General features: G+C 36.9%; 1 protein-coding gene across 1 annotated transcript in view; it reads right to left on the bottom strand.

Annotated features, from left to right (window-relative positions):
- The window catches only part of LOC133863805 (reticulon-like protein B22), a 32302-nt gene extending 21089 nt beyond the window's left edge, over positions 1–11213 (bottom strand). Inside the window, exons 1-3 of the mRNA XM_062299905.1 lie at positions 10808–11213; positions 10255–10396; positions 710–779 (exon numbers count right to left, since the gene is read on the bottom strand). Coding sequence (XP_062155889.1) covers positions 710–779; positions 10255–10396; positions 10808–11073 — 478 coding nt within the window. The 5' untranslated portion in view covers positions 11074–11213. The remainder of the gene's footprint in view (positions 1–709; positions 780–10254; positions 10397–10807) is intronic.
- Positions 11214–14673: the final 3460 nt, after the last annotated feature.

Genomic DNA, 14673 nt, shown 5'->3' with positions numbered 1-14673 from the left:
AATCATCTAGCTTACACTAGATATCTTTTACATGAAGAGTTCTAGTACTAATAACTATCTACCTTATCACAAGACTTAAAGAGACCTAGACTAATAGAATATAACTAGTCTAAAGATTATCCACAGAGACAGAGTCTTGATCTAACTCTTAACACTTTACACTTATCATTATCTAATAACAACTCTTGATCTAACTCTAACACTTTACACTTATCATTATCGGATAACAAGTCTAATCCAATACACCAAGGCGAGTTCCACCAGCTGAGCATACCAGCCAAGTCATCCCAAAGAAGCCTTCTATCCCTATCAAAATTAGGGTCATAGACGCCCACAAAAGCCTAGGTGAAATGATCCTCAACATTTCTAAAAGTGAAAATTCCCCCACACACTCATTGATCTTCTCCACCACCCTCCTATCCCACATAATCAAAACACCACTTGAAGCCCCTCTAGAATCCAAACAACACCAATCCACATGATGGCGACCCCACAAACTATACACAACACTACAAGACGTGACTTCAAGCTTAGTTTCTTGAAAACAGACAACATCAACTTTCCACTCTCTGAGTAAGTTTCTCACCCTTAGACATTCATCAAGCTTTTATGCTCTAATTGTTATCAAGATTTTCTGCTCTAAGTACCAAACAAGCAGTAAATCCTAGTTGCAATATATGTATTATATACAGAATAACAGGCAACATACCAGCATAGGCAACTGTAACACCAGAAACTAATCGTCCCAAAGCTGATAGTATGTAAAGACAAACCACCACCTGAAAAGAGATTTATATCATGTATTAATTCTCTGGCCACAACCACCGTAACAAAAGGGTAGTAATTTTATTCTCTGATTATGTCACCACAAATTACAATGAAATGAGCCACTTAGGACCAAAAAAAAAAAAAAAGGGGGAAGGTGGGGAGTGGGTGTTGGGGGGGTGGGGGAAGAGAGAGAATCAAAACTTCGATAAATTTGGAGCTGGGATGAACTGCTTGCCAAAGGGTCTTAAAGTTGCACAGAACTCAGGCCAATAAGTTCTTCAATAAAATCAATGAGTAAGTTCATTTTATTTTTTATCTTTTATTTTTTTTATGACGAGGAACCCCTCCAAGGCATTTGGTAAATGAAGACCAACAGGTGCACAATGCACTTCAAAAAATTAACTATTCAGTGCTACAGGAAGCAATAAGCTGGTTTTGTTTGATTCTAGTTTGATTAAATTTTAGGAATTTGGATATTTTTAAATTTTTAGATATAGGCAAATTTGAGTGCATTAGATTTAATTTTAGGTTCTATCATGTTTTGGATTTTAATGGTGGGTTTAACTAGTTATTTGATTTTGGGCCTTTAATAATTAAAGTCCAAAGAGTCTAAGTCAATTAGGGTTAGGTATTAGACGCTTATAAATATGAATGTAATGTTTTTAATAAATTTGTGATTGCTTATAAATAAAAAAATTGAATGTAATTTTTTTTTTTTTCTATGATGGTTGAATGAAAAAAGATGGTTATGAAATTTCCAGAAAGGATTGTGTGATGCAACCCTTTTCCAAGGTGAAATGCCAAGGAATCCTACTTCTGATGCTTAGGAAAACTAGGTGTGATGTTTAGGTTTGTCTCTTTTTTTCTTCTTTCTATTTTCTTTTCAGTTTCCAGCAATTCTGTTTTGAATTACAGCCAATATTCGATCCGATTTTTCATACATTATTTCCCCATAGTCCAATCCCAAAGAACCCCAAGTCTCCCATCCATCAAATTGCTCCCAAATAACCACAAAATACCAAAATTACCTTCTCGGGTTATTTTTCGCAGCCCAGGAACAGCAGCTTAGACTTGAGTTTTCCCCCTATGTTTTGCCTTCAGACAAAATCCCATTCCTTACGTTAATTAAAACCCTCAATCTATAATATTTTCAGCTCTTTTCACTACAAAACCCTAACCAAACAACCCTATAAACCCCTAGTTTTCGCACCAAAATCCTAGCCGCGGCTTATCCTAAACCCTAAACAAGTTGCTGTCTAAATTCTCCCATATTACATTTGGTATCACATCTTTGTTCTACATCAATTTTGGTATCAGAACTTTTGTCCTACATCAGTTTTTGTATCAAAACCAGGAGCCGCATGATGTTTTCACATCGTGGAAGATCCTACAAGAGTGAATTGACTTGGCCAGAGGGTAAATCACTTCTTAAAATAGAGATTCTTCTACGAGATCTTCAGGATGATCATCTTGATCAGTTCTATACTCTTCAACAAGGTAATTTGTGTGTGACTGATTATGAGAAAAGAAAAAAAATTATAAAGAATTATTTTTCAAGTGTGAATTGTTTGTTATAAGGAATTAGTAATGTCAATTAATTAATAAAGCGCAGAGGGGCACAACTCTCATACACAAGAAGTATACAAGAGTACCCCTAATAGGATCGAACAGAAAATAAATTTAAAACATCTGCATAAGAAAAAACATTCAAACTATGATGAGCCGCTATCCAAATATATAACGTGCTAAGCAAAAGCTTCCGTAACTCCAACATCGATGTCTCTACATCTTCAAAATACCGAGTATTCCGCTCCCACCAAATACACCACATTAAACACAACGGAACTAACCGACAAACTTCTTTAGTTGGACCATACCCAAACGACACGCCCCAGCTAGTCAACAATTCCAGCACCCTTCATGGCATAACCCACCACCCCAAATAAAGTAAGAATGTAACTCCATAGATCACGAGCAACTTCGCAATGAAGTAGCAGATGTTCAATGGACTTCCCACTCTTTTTACATGTACAGCACCACTCAATCACCATGACACTCCTCTTTCGCAGATTGTCATGCATCAAAATTTTACCTAAAGCTGTTGTCCATACAAAGAAAGCCACCCTTGCCGGAGTCTTAACACGCCAGATACTCTTCCAAGGAAATGAATGGCCATCTTTCCTATTTAACACTTCATAATAGGACTTCACTTCAAATAGACCCCTTTTGGAAAGGCTCCAAACTAACCTATCATCCTCTCAGTGTCGAACCGAAATAGAATAAAGCCGAGCGAAAAAAGAAAGTACCACCTCCATCTCCCAATCCTGGACTGGACGAGTAAAAATAACATTCCACTGAATAACTCCATTTTGATCCAAGTTATTTGCCACCATCACATTTTTATTCCTCACAATACTAAACAACATTGGAAAAACATTGGTTCAAAGATCAATCCCCACACCACCAATCATGTCAAAAACTTACATGTGACCCAACGCCAATGTCAAAATGAACAAGGTTACGAAACTTATACCACCCCCACCTAATATGTTTCCACACTCCCACTCCAAAAGTACCCAACACCTCTTTAGAACACTACCCACCCCTTAGACTCTCAAATTTGACGTCAATCACCAATCGCCATAATGCCTCTCTCCCTACCATACCTCCACAACGTATGCGTAGTATTGTTCAATGTAAAAGTGGGCTGAGAACTGAATTTAAAGAAACATGTCTCAGTTTGTGTGTGTATAGGATGAATCTCATGTGTATTTTGAAGATTTTAAAGAAGCTATTGATACGGGTATTGTGTAGGAAACATTCATAGAGGTTTTGATATCTTTCAAAAAAGTGAAGGAAACCTCAATTTATAACCCAAAAAAGCAAGTTGAAAAGTTAAAGGTAGAAACTTTTGTTGCGAAGTAGGTTCCCGCATAGCTTGATAAAGATAAGTTTCAAAACAAAGGCAAAGAGGAGTTTAAAATTCCTATTGTAGTAATTAAGTCTACAATATCAACAAACTAGCCGCTGATCAATCTAACAAAAGGTCTAGAGTACCAATTAAGTTGTCCAATGACTGGACTGATGTTTCTTTGAAAGATTTGCAAAAGTTCTTGCCACCTATGCATTAGTATTCAACTGATTTAGTTAAAGATAAAAGCTGTCTATTAAGAGACAAAAAAATGCCAAGTTGGAGTTAAAATCAAAGAAAGATATGATTACTGGCAAATGTGCTAATAAGGTGTCATTAGGTCGTGAATTAGAAGTGTGGAAACCATCCTTGGCTACCATTTTCAATGAAGTTAAGGTTGAAACAAAAGAAGACCATGTGATAAAAGAAAAATTTTAAGAGATGGGAACTATGTATGAAACTGATATTGAAAAAATTGAGTGGAAAGGATGCAAGATAGAAGCAAAAACTATAAGTGACAAGGAGTCTCATTCCTTGGTTTATATTGCATATCTAGACAAGGCCATATTGTCTACGCCAACTTTTCAAGATATTGATTTTGTCATATCAGAAAATTTTGATGGTCCAACTGAAATATGGATGCATCACTATCATCATTGCTGCACCAAACAAAGAAGGGAAACAAAATGGCAAGGATGCACTTAAAGAAACCAATGGTCATTGTAGTTCAACATTTCAAACTCAAGGACAAATTTTTTCCAACCAGAGGAGAATGATGCAGGGAGGGATAAGCTGGTTTTGTTGATTCTAGTTTGTGGAAACATTTACCCTTCAAACTACCACCCAATTTGCAATGTCTCCCCAAACTTAAAAAAATTGCAACGTATCTACCAATCTATCAAGCCCTTTCAGTTACCTTATCTGTTAGAATTTTCTTTTAAATCCTAACGGAGGAAAAAAATGACAAAAATAGCACTTTGTAAAATAAAAAATTCGGAAAAAAAGAAAAAGAAAAAAAAAGAGCAATATATATATATATAAAAGACCCACGGTCTAGCCATGGGTTAGTATAGCGACTTTTAAAAAACAAAAATTAATCTAAGGGCATAGCTGTATTTTAATAAATTTAGTAAGGATGTAACATAAAATTTACATCACGTGATGCATTAACAGTCTAATTTAACGAATAATTGTAACTAAGGGACTAAATGAAAGAGCTTGATAGATTGGTAGGGTACATTTCCACTTTTTGGAGTTATGGAGGACATTGCAAATTGAGTGATAGTTTGAGGAGGGTAAGTGTAGTATTCCCTGCTAGTTTTATTCAATTTTAAGAGTTTGTATGTGTTCAAAATTTTCAGATTTTTAGGGGTCGACAAAAATTTGAGTGCATTAGATTTTGTTTTGGGTTTTGTTAGTTATTTGGTTTTGGGCCCTTAGTAGTTAAAATGCAAAAAGTCCAAGTCCATTAGGGTTAGGCATTAGATGCCTATAAATATGGATTTTAGTGGGGTTTTTTTATTTATTTTTTATTTTTTTATGATGGTTAAATGATAAAAGATGACTATGAAATTTCCAGCAATGAGGATTGTGTGATGCAACCCTTCTCAGAGGTGTGCTGAAGAGGAACCTTAAGCGTGACGCTGAGAAAAACAATGTGCAAAGGTCTAGGTTTGTCTCTGTTTTTTTTTCTTCTTTCTATTTTCTTTTCAGTTTTCAACAATTTTGTCTCAAATTCAAACCAAATATTTTTTTTTGATAAGTAAAATTTATTGAAAAGGCGCAAAGGGGCGCAACCCAAAGTACACAGGATGTATACAAGGAACCCCTAAGGAACAGGGGAAAGAGAACAACTGTCTAAGAAATCAAAATAGGAACAATCATGTATAGTCTTAATTCTATCCCTCCACATATACAACAATTGCAACATCTTTCTCTTCAGATTAGACAAACCCGTCTCACAATCTTCAAAGCAGTGAGCATTCCGTTCCCTCCAGATGCACCACATCAAACACAGCGGAGCCATGCGCCAAATCTGTAACGAGGTCCGATTACCCTTTTGGCCCCTCCAACTCCCCAACATATCTTTCACCGACTTCGGCATTACCCATTCCACCCCAAACAGTTGCAAGAGAACCCTCCATAATTCAGAAGCCATCATATAATGCAGAAATAAATGATCGATGGATTCTCCAGCGGATTTACACATATAGCACCAATCCATTACGATAAAGTTTCTCTTACGAAGATTATCCAGAGTTAAAGATTTCCCTAGAGTTGCCGTCCAAACAAAGAAAGCCACTCTCGGGGGAACATTAACTTTCCAAATACTTTTCCATGGGAAGGAGAACTGAGAATGACTCGACAACAAATGATAATAGGACTTTACCTCAAAGGATTTCTTACGGGCTGGCACCCAATACAACTTATCCTCTCCCTCGCTATTAACTTTGAAGTTGTACAAAATCCCAAAGAACCTACTAACCTCATCGACCTCCCAATCATGAACCGGACGAGCAAACAAAATATTCCATGAGATGGTGCCATTTTGTCTCTGCATAATATCCTCCACCCAAGCATCCTTTCTTGTAGCAATAAGAAACAACTCAGGAAAGAGGATCTTCAAAGGAATATCCCCACACCAAACATCATGCCAAAACAAGACTTTCGAGCCATCCCCGATCACATATTTCACATGCGCAGCGAAGTCATCCCATCCCCTCCTAATGCTTTTCCACACGCCAAACCCATAAGAACCCCCAACCTCCTTAGAACACCAACCACCCCTCGAACTACCATATTTGACCTCCACCACCTTTCTCCAAAAAGCATCTCTCTCCATAGCGAATCTCCATAACCATTTACCCATCAATGCTTTATTGAATCTAACCAAACTTCTCACTCCCAGCCCTCCCGAAGCTTTTGAAGAGCAAATCGTACGCCAATTAACCAAATGAATTTTGAATTCATCACCAACACCACCCCATAGGAAATCTCTCTGAAGTTTCTCCATCCGATTAGCCATACCCACAGGAATAGGGAAAAGAGAAAGAAAATACGTAGGAAGGCTAGAGAGAGTGCTATTAATCAAAGAAAGCCTCCCCCCTCTAGATAAACACACCTTCTTCCACCCTGCTAGTCTAGCTTCCATCTTCTCAATAACATTGTTCCATATATTAGAATCTTTATATTTAGCACCCAACGGAAGGCCCAAATACTTAATCGGAAGCGAAGCCACACCACACCCAAGGATACTAGCCAACTCCTCGACATCCTCTACCTCTCCCACCGGGACCATCTCAGATTTGGATAAATTGATTCTCAAGCCGGAAACTGCTTCAAAACAAAGCAACAAACACCTCAGATCTCGGACCTGATCAACAACCGGATCACAGAAAATCAACGTATCATCCGCAAATAATAAATGGGAAACCTTCATGGCAACCTGGGAACTCGATCCCACTGAGAAACCCGATAGCCGCCCACTATCCACTGCTGCATATGTCATCCGACTGAAAACCTCCATCACCATCACGAACAAGAGCGGAGACAAAGGATCCCCTTGTCGAAGACCCCGAGAACTACGAAAAAACCCTGAAGGCGACCCATTAATATTGATGGAAAAAGAAACAGTAGAAATAGCATGAGCAATCCAGCCAACCCATTTCTCCCCAAAACCACATCTTTTTAGAACGTAAAGCAGAAATTCCCAATTGACATGATCATAGGCCTTCTCCAGATCCAATTTGCAAATTATGCCCGGAGTTCCAGAACGAATCCTACTATCCACACATTCGTTAGCCACCAACACTGAATCCAGAATTTGCCTCCCCTCTACAAAAGCATTCTGAGACTGAGAAACAACCTTCCCCAAAACCACCTTCAACCTATTAGCCAGAATCTTAGAGATGATTTTATACATACCACCTATTAAGCTGATAGGACGAAAATCCTTGATATCCACCGCTCCGGCCTTCTTTGGAATCAACGACACAAAAGTAGCATTAAGGCTCTTTTCAAATTTACCGGTAGAGTAAAACTCCTTCAACACCGCAAAAATATCATTCTTCAATATCTCCCAACACTTCTGAAAGAAAGCCATAGAGAAACCATCAGGCCCAGGAGCCTTATCCCCTTTGAAGTTCTGTATAACCGCCCAAATCTCATCTTCCTCAAACTCACGTTCCAACCAAATTCTATCTATATCATCAATGGAAGAGAACGATAAGTCATCTACCTTTGGTCTCCACTGATACTGCTCACTATAAAGCTTCGCGTAGAAGTCTACAATGTGATCTTTGATAACTGCACGATCCTCAGTCAATTGACCATCCACCACCAGTGCCTCAATCATGTTATGCCTTCTATGAGAGTTAGCCACACGGTGAAAAAATTTTGTGTTGCTGTCCCCCTCTTTTAACCACAGAGCCCTGGACTTCTGTCTCCAACTGACCTCTTCAAGAAAGACATGCTGCTCTAACTTTCTGGAAAATTCTACCCTCTTTTCTTTTTTCTTCATCAGATAACGGCCTCTCCTCTGCAATCAAATCCAGCTCGCACAGTTCAGTCTCAAGTTTCTTCTTATTAGCCCCTACATTTCCAAACACCTCCTCATTCCATTTTCTAAGGTCAAATTTCAAAGCTTTTAATTTCCGAGCAAACACATAGCTAGGCGACCCTTCGAACCCATAAGATCTCCACCAACCCTTTACCAACTCCTCAAAACCATCAACTTGCAACCACATATTCTCAAACTTAAAAGACCCCCTGCCTCGTCTACCGATGCCGCAATCCAAGAGCAAAGGATAATGATCCGATAGAACCCGAGGCAAACGCCTTTGAGAAACCTCAGGAAAATACTCCTCCCAATCTGGAGACAACAAAAAACGATCTATTCTGGACCACGAACGGCAATTAGACCAGGTGGATCTCCCCCCAACCAAGGGAAGATCAATGAGAGCCTGATCAAAAATGAACTCAGAAAACTCTGATTTTTAAATATTAAATCTGATTTTTCATATATTATTTCCTTAAGAGTCCAATCCTAAAGAACCCTAAATCACCTATCCATCAAATAGCTCCCAAATAACGCCAAAATACCAAATAACCTTCTCGGCTACTGTTCACAGCCCAGGAACGGCAACTCAGACTTGAGTTTTCTCCTTTGTTTTTTGCCTTCAAACTAAATCCCATTTCTTACCCTAACTGAAATCCTCAATCTGTAATTTTCCAGCCCTTTTCACTAAAAAACCCTAACCAAACAACCCTAAAAGCCCCTAGTTTCCCACCAAAATCCTAGCCGTAGCTTGTCCGAAACCCTAAAAGAAGTTACTGCCCAAATTCTCCTACATCAGATTTGGTATCACACCGTTTGTTCTGCATCAATTTGGGAACCAGAGCTTCTGTCCTAAATCATTCCGATAACCATACTACCTAGCTCATGGCCTTTTAGCATGCCAATATGCTTCAATACCATTTAAACCTATATCAGCTTCAGCAATACCATTGCCACACTCACAGGAATAAGGTGCACAAATCAACAGACACTTGAAAACTTACAATTAAGACAGAAAACTATCTACTGTTGTAATTGAACTGAAACTTTTGTTTTTCGTTTGATGTAAGGACTATGAAGTTAGAATTCATAACACAATTCCAAAACAAGAATAACATCAAATAAACTAGCAATAAGCTAGAAATCTTGTCTTGGACAACCCTAAGATGCTATTAACTTGATTGAGCTCTCAGTCCTAGGAGTAGTTTGACCAGATAGGAGAAAGGACTGGTTTTTTCAGCACAAGAATGACAAGGAAACCACCAGAAAATAAAACCAAAGAAAAGCTGTGAAAAGTGCCTCAAGAGCAGTCATTCACAATCCACGCAACAGTACTTTACACAAATATTTGTTTCTCAAGGCATGTGATATGGTTTACAAACACTGTAAAACAAGTTTAATAACCAATAAGCTTTAGCACAGATGGTACTTCCTCCCTTTGTAGCAAGGTGGAGGGTGAGGTCGTGGGTTCAAGTCTCATCGGGTACGTGTATAACTTACCAATCAAAAAAAAAAAAACACAAGTTTAATAAACTAGCTGACCAGCTCAACTTCAACTCTATTCCAAATACCCAACATCATACTAGTTACTGAATAATTTTAACCTTCAAATCCTAAATGATAAAGCAAGAAAATATGTCATCTTAAAAAGTGAAATTATCCCTACTTTCTTGAGTTCTAGAATATGCTTCTTCTAATACAACCATTTGGGCTTCAGATTCCTTTGTGGTGAGGAAAATCTGTTGCTTCTTCAAAATAGCTTAACATTTATGGTTTCTACTAAGACGAACATACAGTCCAAAAGTCTAAAAGAAGATGTTGATGGTAGTAGCAGCATTAGTTTTGTGCAAATCATACACTTAAAGCAACATTATTTTATGTCCAAGACATATAATTAAACTTACAATGCCTTCTCCTTCCATACCAATGATTTTATTTAAAATTTGAAAACCTTAAGTTCAAGAAACCATGTACAAGCCCGACATCAAGATAGAAAACAATTAAAGTTGTATAGTATTACCTTGAAAAACAGCCTCTTGTCATGCCCCGTAGCAGCAACCCTCAAAACGGACTCAGCAGCCCCAATAGTATTAGCTAACCATGCAACAATGCTATTAGCAGTGTCCTGAGAAATCTGCCACTCAAGTGGATCCACGGGCACCCTATAGAACAAGGTTGTCCAATAAAATTAGATTGTTTAAACAGGATGGAAAGTCCTAATTTGACTCTATTCAATACATACAGAAATGACTCAAATTATCAATATTTTGAAATTAGTAAAAAAAGAAGAGCAAGAAAGCATAAGAATCAGAGTGTCTATTCAAACTTTCAAACAAGCAATCAAGCCCTAAACTTGAAACAAACAATTAAATTGAGTCACCTACAACCAATGGAAAATAAATAAGTTTTAGTTGAATTATGCAAAATAGTTTATCTGGTAAATTTAAAAACAAAAAGAAGAAAGAAAGAAAAGAAAGCCAAGCAAATTGAAAACCCTAAATTTCCCTCTACAAAGAAATGATTGAAATTAGTGAAAAGAGAATGATCAAAATAGAAAAGGAAATAGTAACTACGAGATGTTCAATTGGCGGAAGAGGAGGCCGAGAATGGCGAGGGAGCAGATGAGGACGATGAGGACGTCGGAGAGTAAGGAGAGAAGGCTGGCTTTCCTGTAGGCGCAGTGGTAGTACACCAACGTACCGCTAATCAGCACTATCAATGGCTTCCCGACTTGGCTCCTTCTCCTTTGGCTGCTCCCCTTGCTCTTACTATTGTTGTTGCTATCCATTTCCCCTATCAAAGCCACACAATTCACTTGATCATTGCCATAATTTTGCATTATGTATGTTGCTTCATCTTCTATTATTAATTCTGCTATTACAGCCCATCTCTCTCTCTCTCTCTCCGTCGCTCTTCTTCTTCTTCTTCTTCTTTGTTTTCTTTTTTCTTCGAGAAAAAAATAAATAAATAAAAATTGTTTTCACTAAAGAAAATTGTCCGATAATTTCAGTTATGATTTCTGGTGTGGAATATTACTATAAACATCTTTCACCAACAGTTAGCTTGTTAAATAAATACAAGAAATGATATTTAATAAATTGTCACACAATTTAGACGACCTATCAGAAAAAATTAGTTATTAATTTTTTATTTTTATAAATATTGATTCAATGATTAATTGCCACTATCATATCACCCAATTATATAGTAGTTGTATAATAGTTGCTAAATAAATAAATTAGAGTAATATTGTTATCAATAATAAGGATATAAATTTCCTACAAACTAGGTTGTAGGAATTCTTCTAACGTAATTTTTAAAAGTGTCATGTGTTTCTTGAACATGTGAAATCAAGTGTTTTTTTTTTAATTAGTGAAAGTATGTGAGAAGTATAAACTATTAAAAAATATATAATTCTCGTATGCTAAATGATACATGACACTTTTAAAAATTGGTCTTGAAGAATTTCCTTACAACTCAATTTGTAAAAAATTTGTGTCTCAATAATAAATAACAATATAATAAGGTAAAGGGCATTCTTTCAAGTTATGAATCGATGAATCCATCAATCAATGAATCAGGGAATTATGCTTCACTCTGGTCCTCAATTTATAGACGTGAATTTACAATTATGATTGGATTAGAAGATAAACTAGAGTTGTAGTAAAACTAGAACTGGAGTCATGGATGATCCAAGACTGAAGCCACAGTACAAGTAGGACTGGATTCATAGAAGAACTAAGACTCATAATCCTATCCAATAGGGTATATGGCCAAGGGGAAAAAATTACGCCCCTTGCCCCTGCACCACACGGCCATGTGGAGAAAAATTCTCCCTATACGCCTAGGGAAAACCCAAGCCCACTACTACACACTCTTAAGCATAGGCTTGGGTTTTATCCTTTAGGTCCAATGCTTATTTTAATTTCACTTAAGCCTTTTGGAATAAATTTCAAGAGCCTAAAGTTCTTTAATTGCTTAAGCACTTAAAAAATTAATTCCTAAACTCAATCATATCTAAGTAATAAGTTACTTAAGAATTAAATTCTTTTGACCAATGTTTTATCAAATAAAACAATCCAAATAAGTAAATGCATAACCGAGGTCCAAATCAAATGATCAATGTACATCAGCTCAAAGAGAGACCTAAAGAGAAAAATACAATTAGTTTCAATAGGTCCATGACAATATGACACGACACTATTAATTACAATTGATTTCACTAAACAAATGTGCTGCACTCTAAAATGTATTTTCAAGTTAATGAATAATCCTTGTGACGTACATATTTATTACATATTACCCATCCATAGAATTATTTCGCAGTTGAACCAAAGTCAATACACTGTAACTTTGTTTACTACCTTTTTTTTCTTGATAACTTGATTTAATTACATGATGTATCCTTTTTATACCTTGTGAGATTTCATTCAACTTACACAAAATAAAGTTTCAGTAAATACCACCGAAATACTCATGACCAAGCTTTAGGATAATTATTTCCAATAAATCTAAATCAAGGGAAATATTCCTTAACACTTTGTTCTATGATAAAGGATTTGAATTCATCATTGAAAATGGTGTTCCCACAATATTACATGGATCACCCAATGTACAAATATATTGACCATAGATTTGATCTCACTCTAATACATCAAAGTGATCTACACTTTACATCTGAGTTCACACTCTTCTCAGGATTTAAAGTAACTGTTATAAGTCGTCGTTCACGTATATCATTCTTTATCACAATGATAGAATGATGACTCACGTAGTCCGTTTGGTCCATGGCACTACCTTGCTTTTATATCAATATATCAACCCGAAGCCCTACATACTTCTCTTAATCAAGATAAATCGTTAAAGTTAACATATTATAGTCTTGATGGATTTTCCAGTTCCATTTACGACTATGAACAATCTTTTATAAGTTACAAGAGCCTATGACTATGATCTTCTGTGTGATAATCTCATTACTCACACCATAGTCAAATACAATGTAACTTAGAGACTTTACACATATATCATATGAAAATATTGAAATATATATATATATATATATATATATATATATATATATATATATATATATATATATATATATATATATATATATATATATATATTCATGTAAAACATTAATGCATATGTCTATTTTTCAATATTATACAATTATAGAAAAACATCATTAAAACAATTGAAGTATTGGACGCTAGTCCCAACAATGACAACCTGAAATGTTTTGTTATATGAAATTTTTTAAAAGTCTTGCATGCACTCGTTTATGTATGGATCAAATCTTTTTTCATTTCACTTAAAATAAATATAATTCATTTTATGATTAATGTTAGTTTTTATGTTGGCTGCATTATGTTGGACAAAATCACTATCATGTATTGTTGTTGATTTCACAGGGATGCTATTTTATTTAGAGTCTACACTTCAGTCATGAGCTTCAAGAAGACTCTGTGCAGAATTCAAATCAGTCAGCTCAATTCCCTTGCATCCGTCTGGACGACATGGTATTCCGTCCGAACGTTCATCTGTTAAAGCATCATTCGTCCGGACTCCAAGAACTTTCCGTCCGGATGCCCATCAGTGTCTAGAAATTTCAAACTGTTCAAGATTGCATTTGTCCGGACATAATGGCAAATCGTCCGGCCGCTATTCAGAGTTTGAGAAGAATCCAGCGTTCAAGTGCATCCGTCCAGACGACGTGACAATACTGTCCGGACACCATTCAATGTTCGACAAGTAATAGGGTTTTTGTCTCAGACACAGATATGGGAAGACAGCTGTAATCGTCCGAACGATGTGGTATTCCCGTCCGGACGCTATCCTTGATAAGACAAGTCGTGCAGAAGAAGTTCAACCGTCTGGACGTCAGACTCCATGGTCTGGACGCTCAGACCTTATTATGGAAATTGCGTGCAGCGGAAGTGCAACCGTCCGGACACTAGGGCAACACTGTTCGGACACCCTTCGGTATTTTGATCATAACTTTCTACTCAAATATCGAATTGGGACAAAATTAGCATCATTGGAAAGCTAATGAAAAAATGCTGTAACTTGATGGTTCGGACGGCTAATAGAAACGTTTGGACAGCCCACCATCCGGACGGAAAGACCAAGCATCCGGACGGCCCGCCAAAATTTGAGAAGTTTTCAGAATTGCTTTTCAGACACGGAAACAGCTGACCATCCGAACACCCAAGGTTGCCGTCCGGACGTGCATGCCAGAGACTTTGATTCTGACTAGAATTAGGTCTTCTAAAGCCTATAAATAAGAGGCTCTAGGCATGCATTATGTACAGAATTCGGTAGTGAATTCCTTATAGCTTAGAGAGGGTGTTTAGGGAGATATTGAAGATTTGATAGCTCTCTAACTTTTTCCAGTGTGTGATTTGATCAGCTGTGAAGTCTATCTTAGGGGTTGGCC

This window comes from Alnus glutinosa, chromosome 3 (genome assembly GCF_958979055.1).
Source record: "Alnus glutinosa chromosome 3, dhAlnGlut1.1, whole genome shotgun sequence".
NCBI lineage: Eukaryota > Viridiplantae > Streptophyta > Magnoliopsida > Fagales > Betulaceae > Alnus > Alnus glutinosa.
Note: the sequence above shows the minus strand (reverse complement) of the source record. Positions and strands in the feature narration are given on the sequence as shown.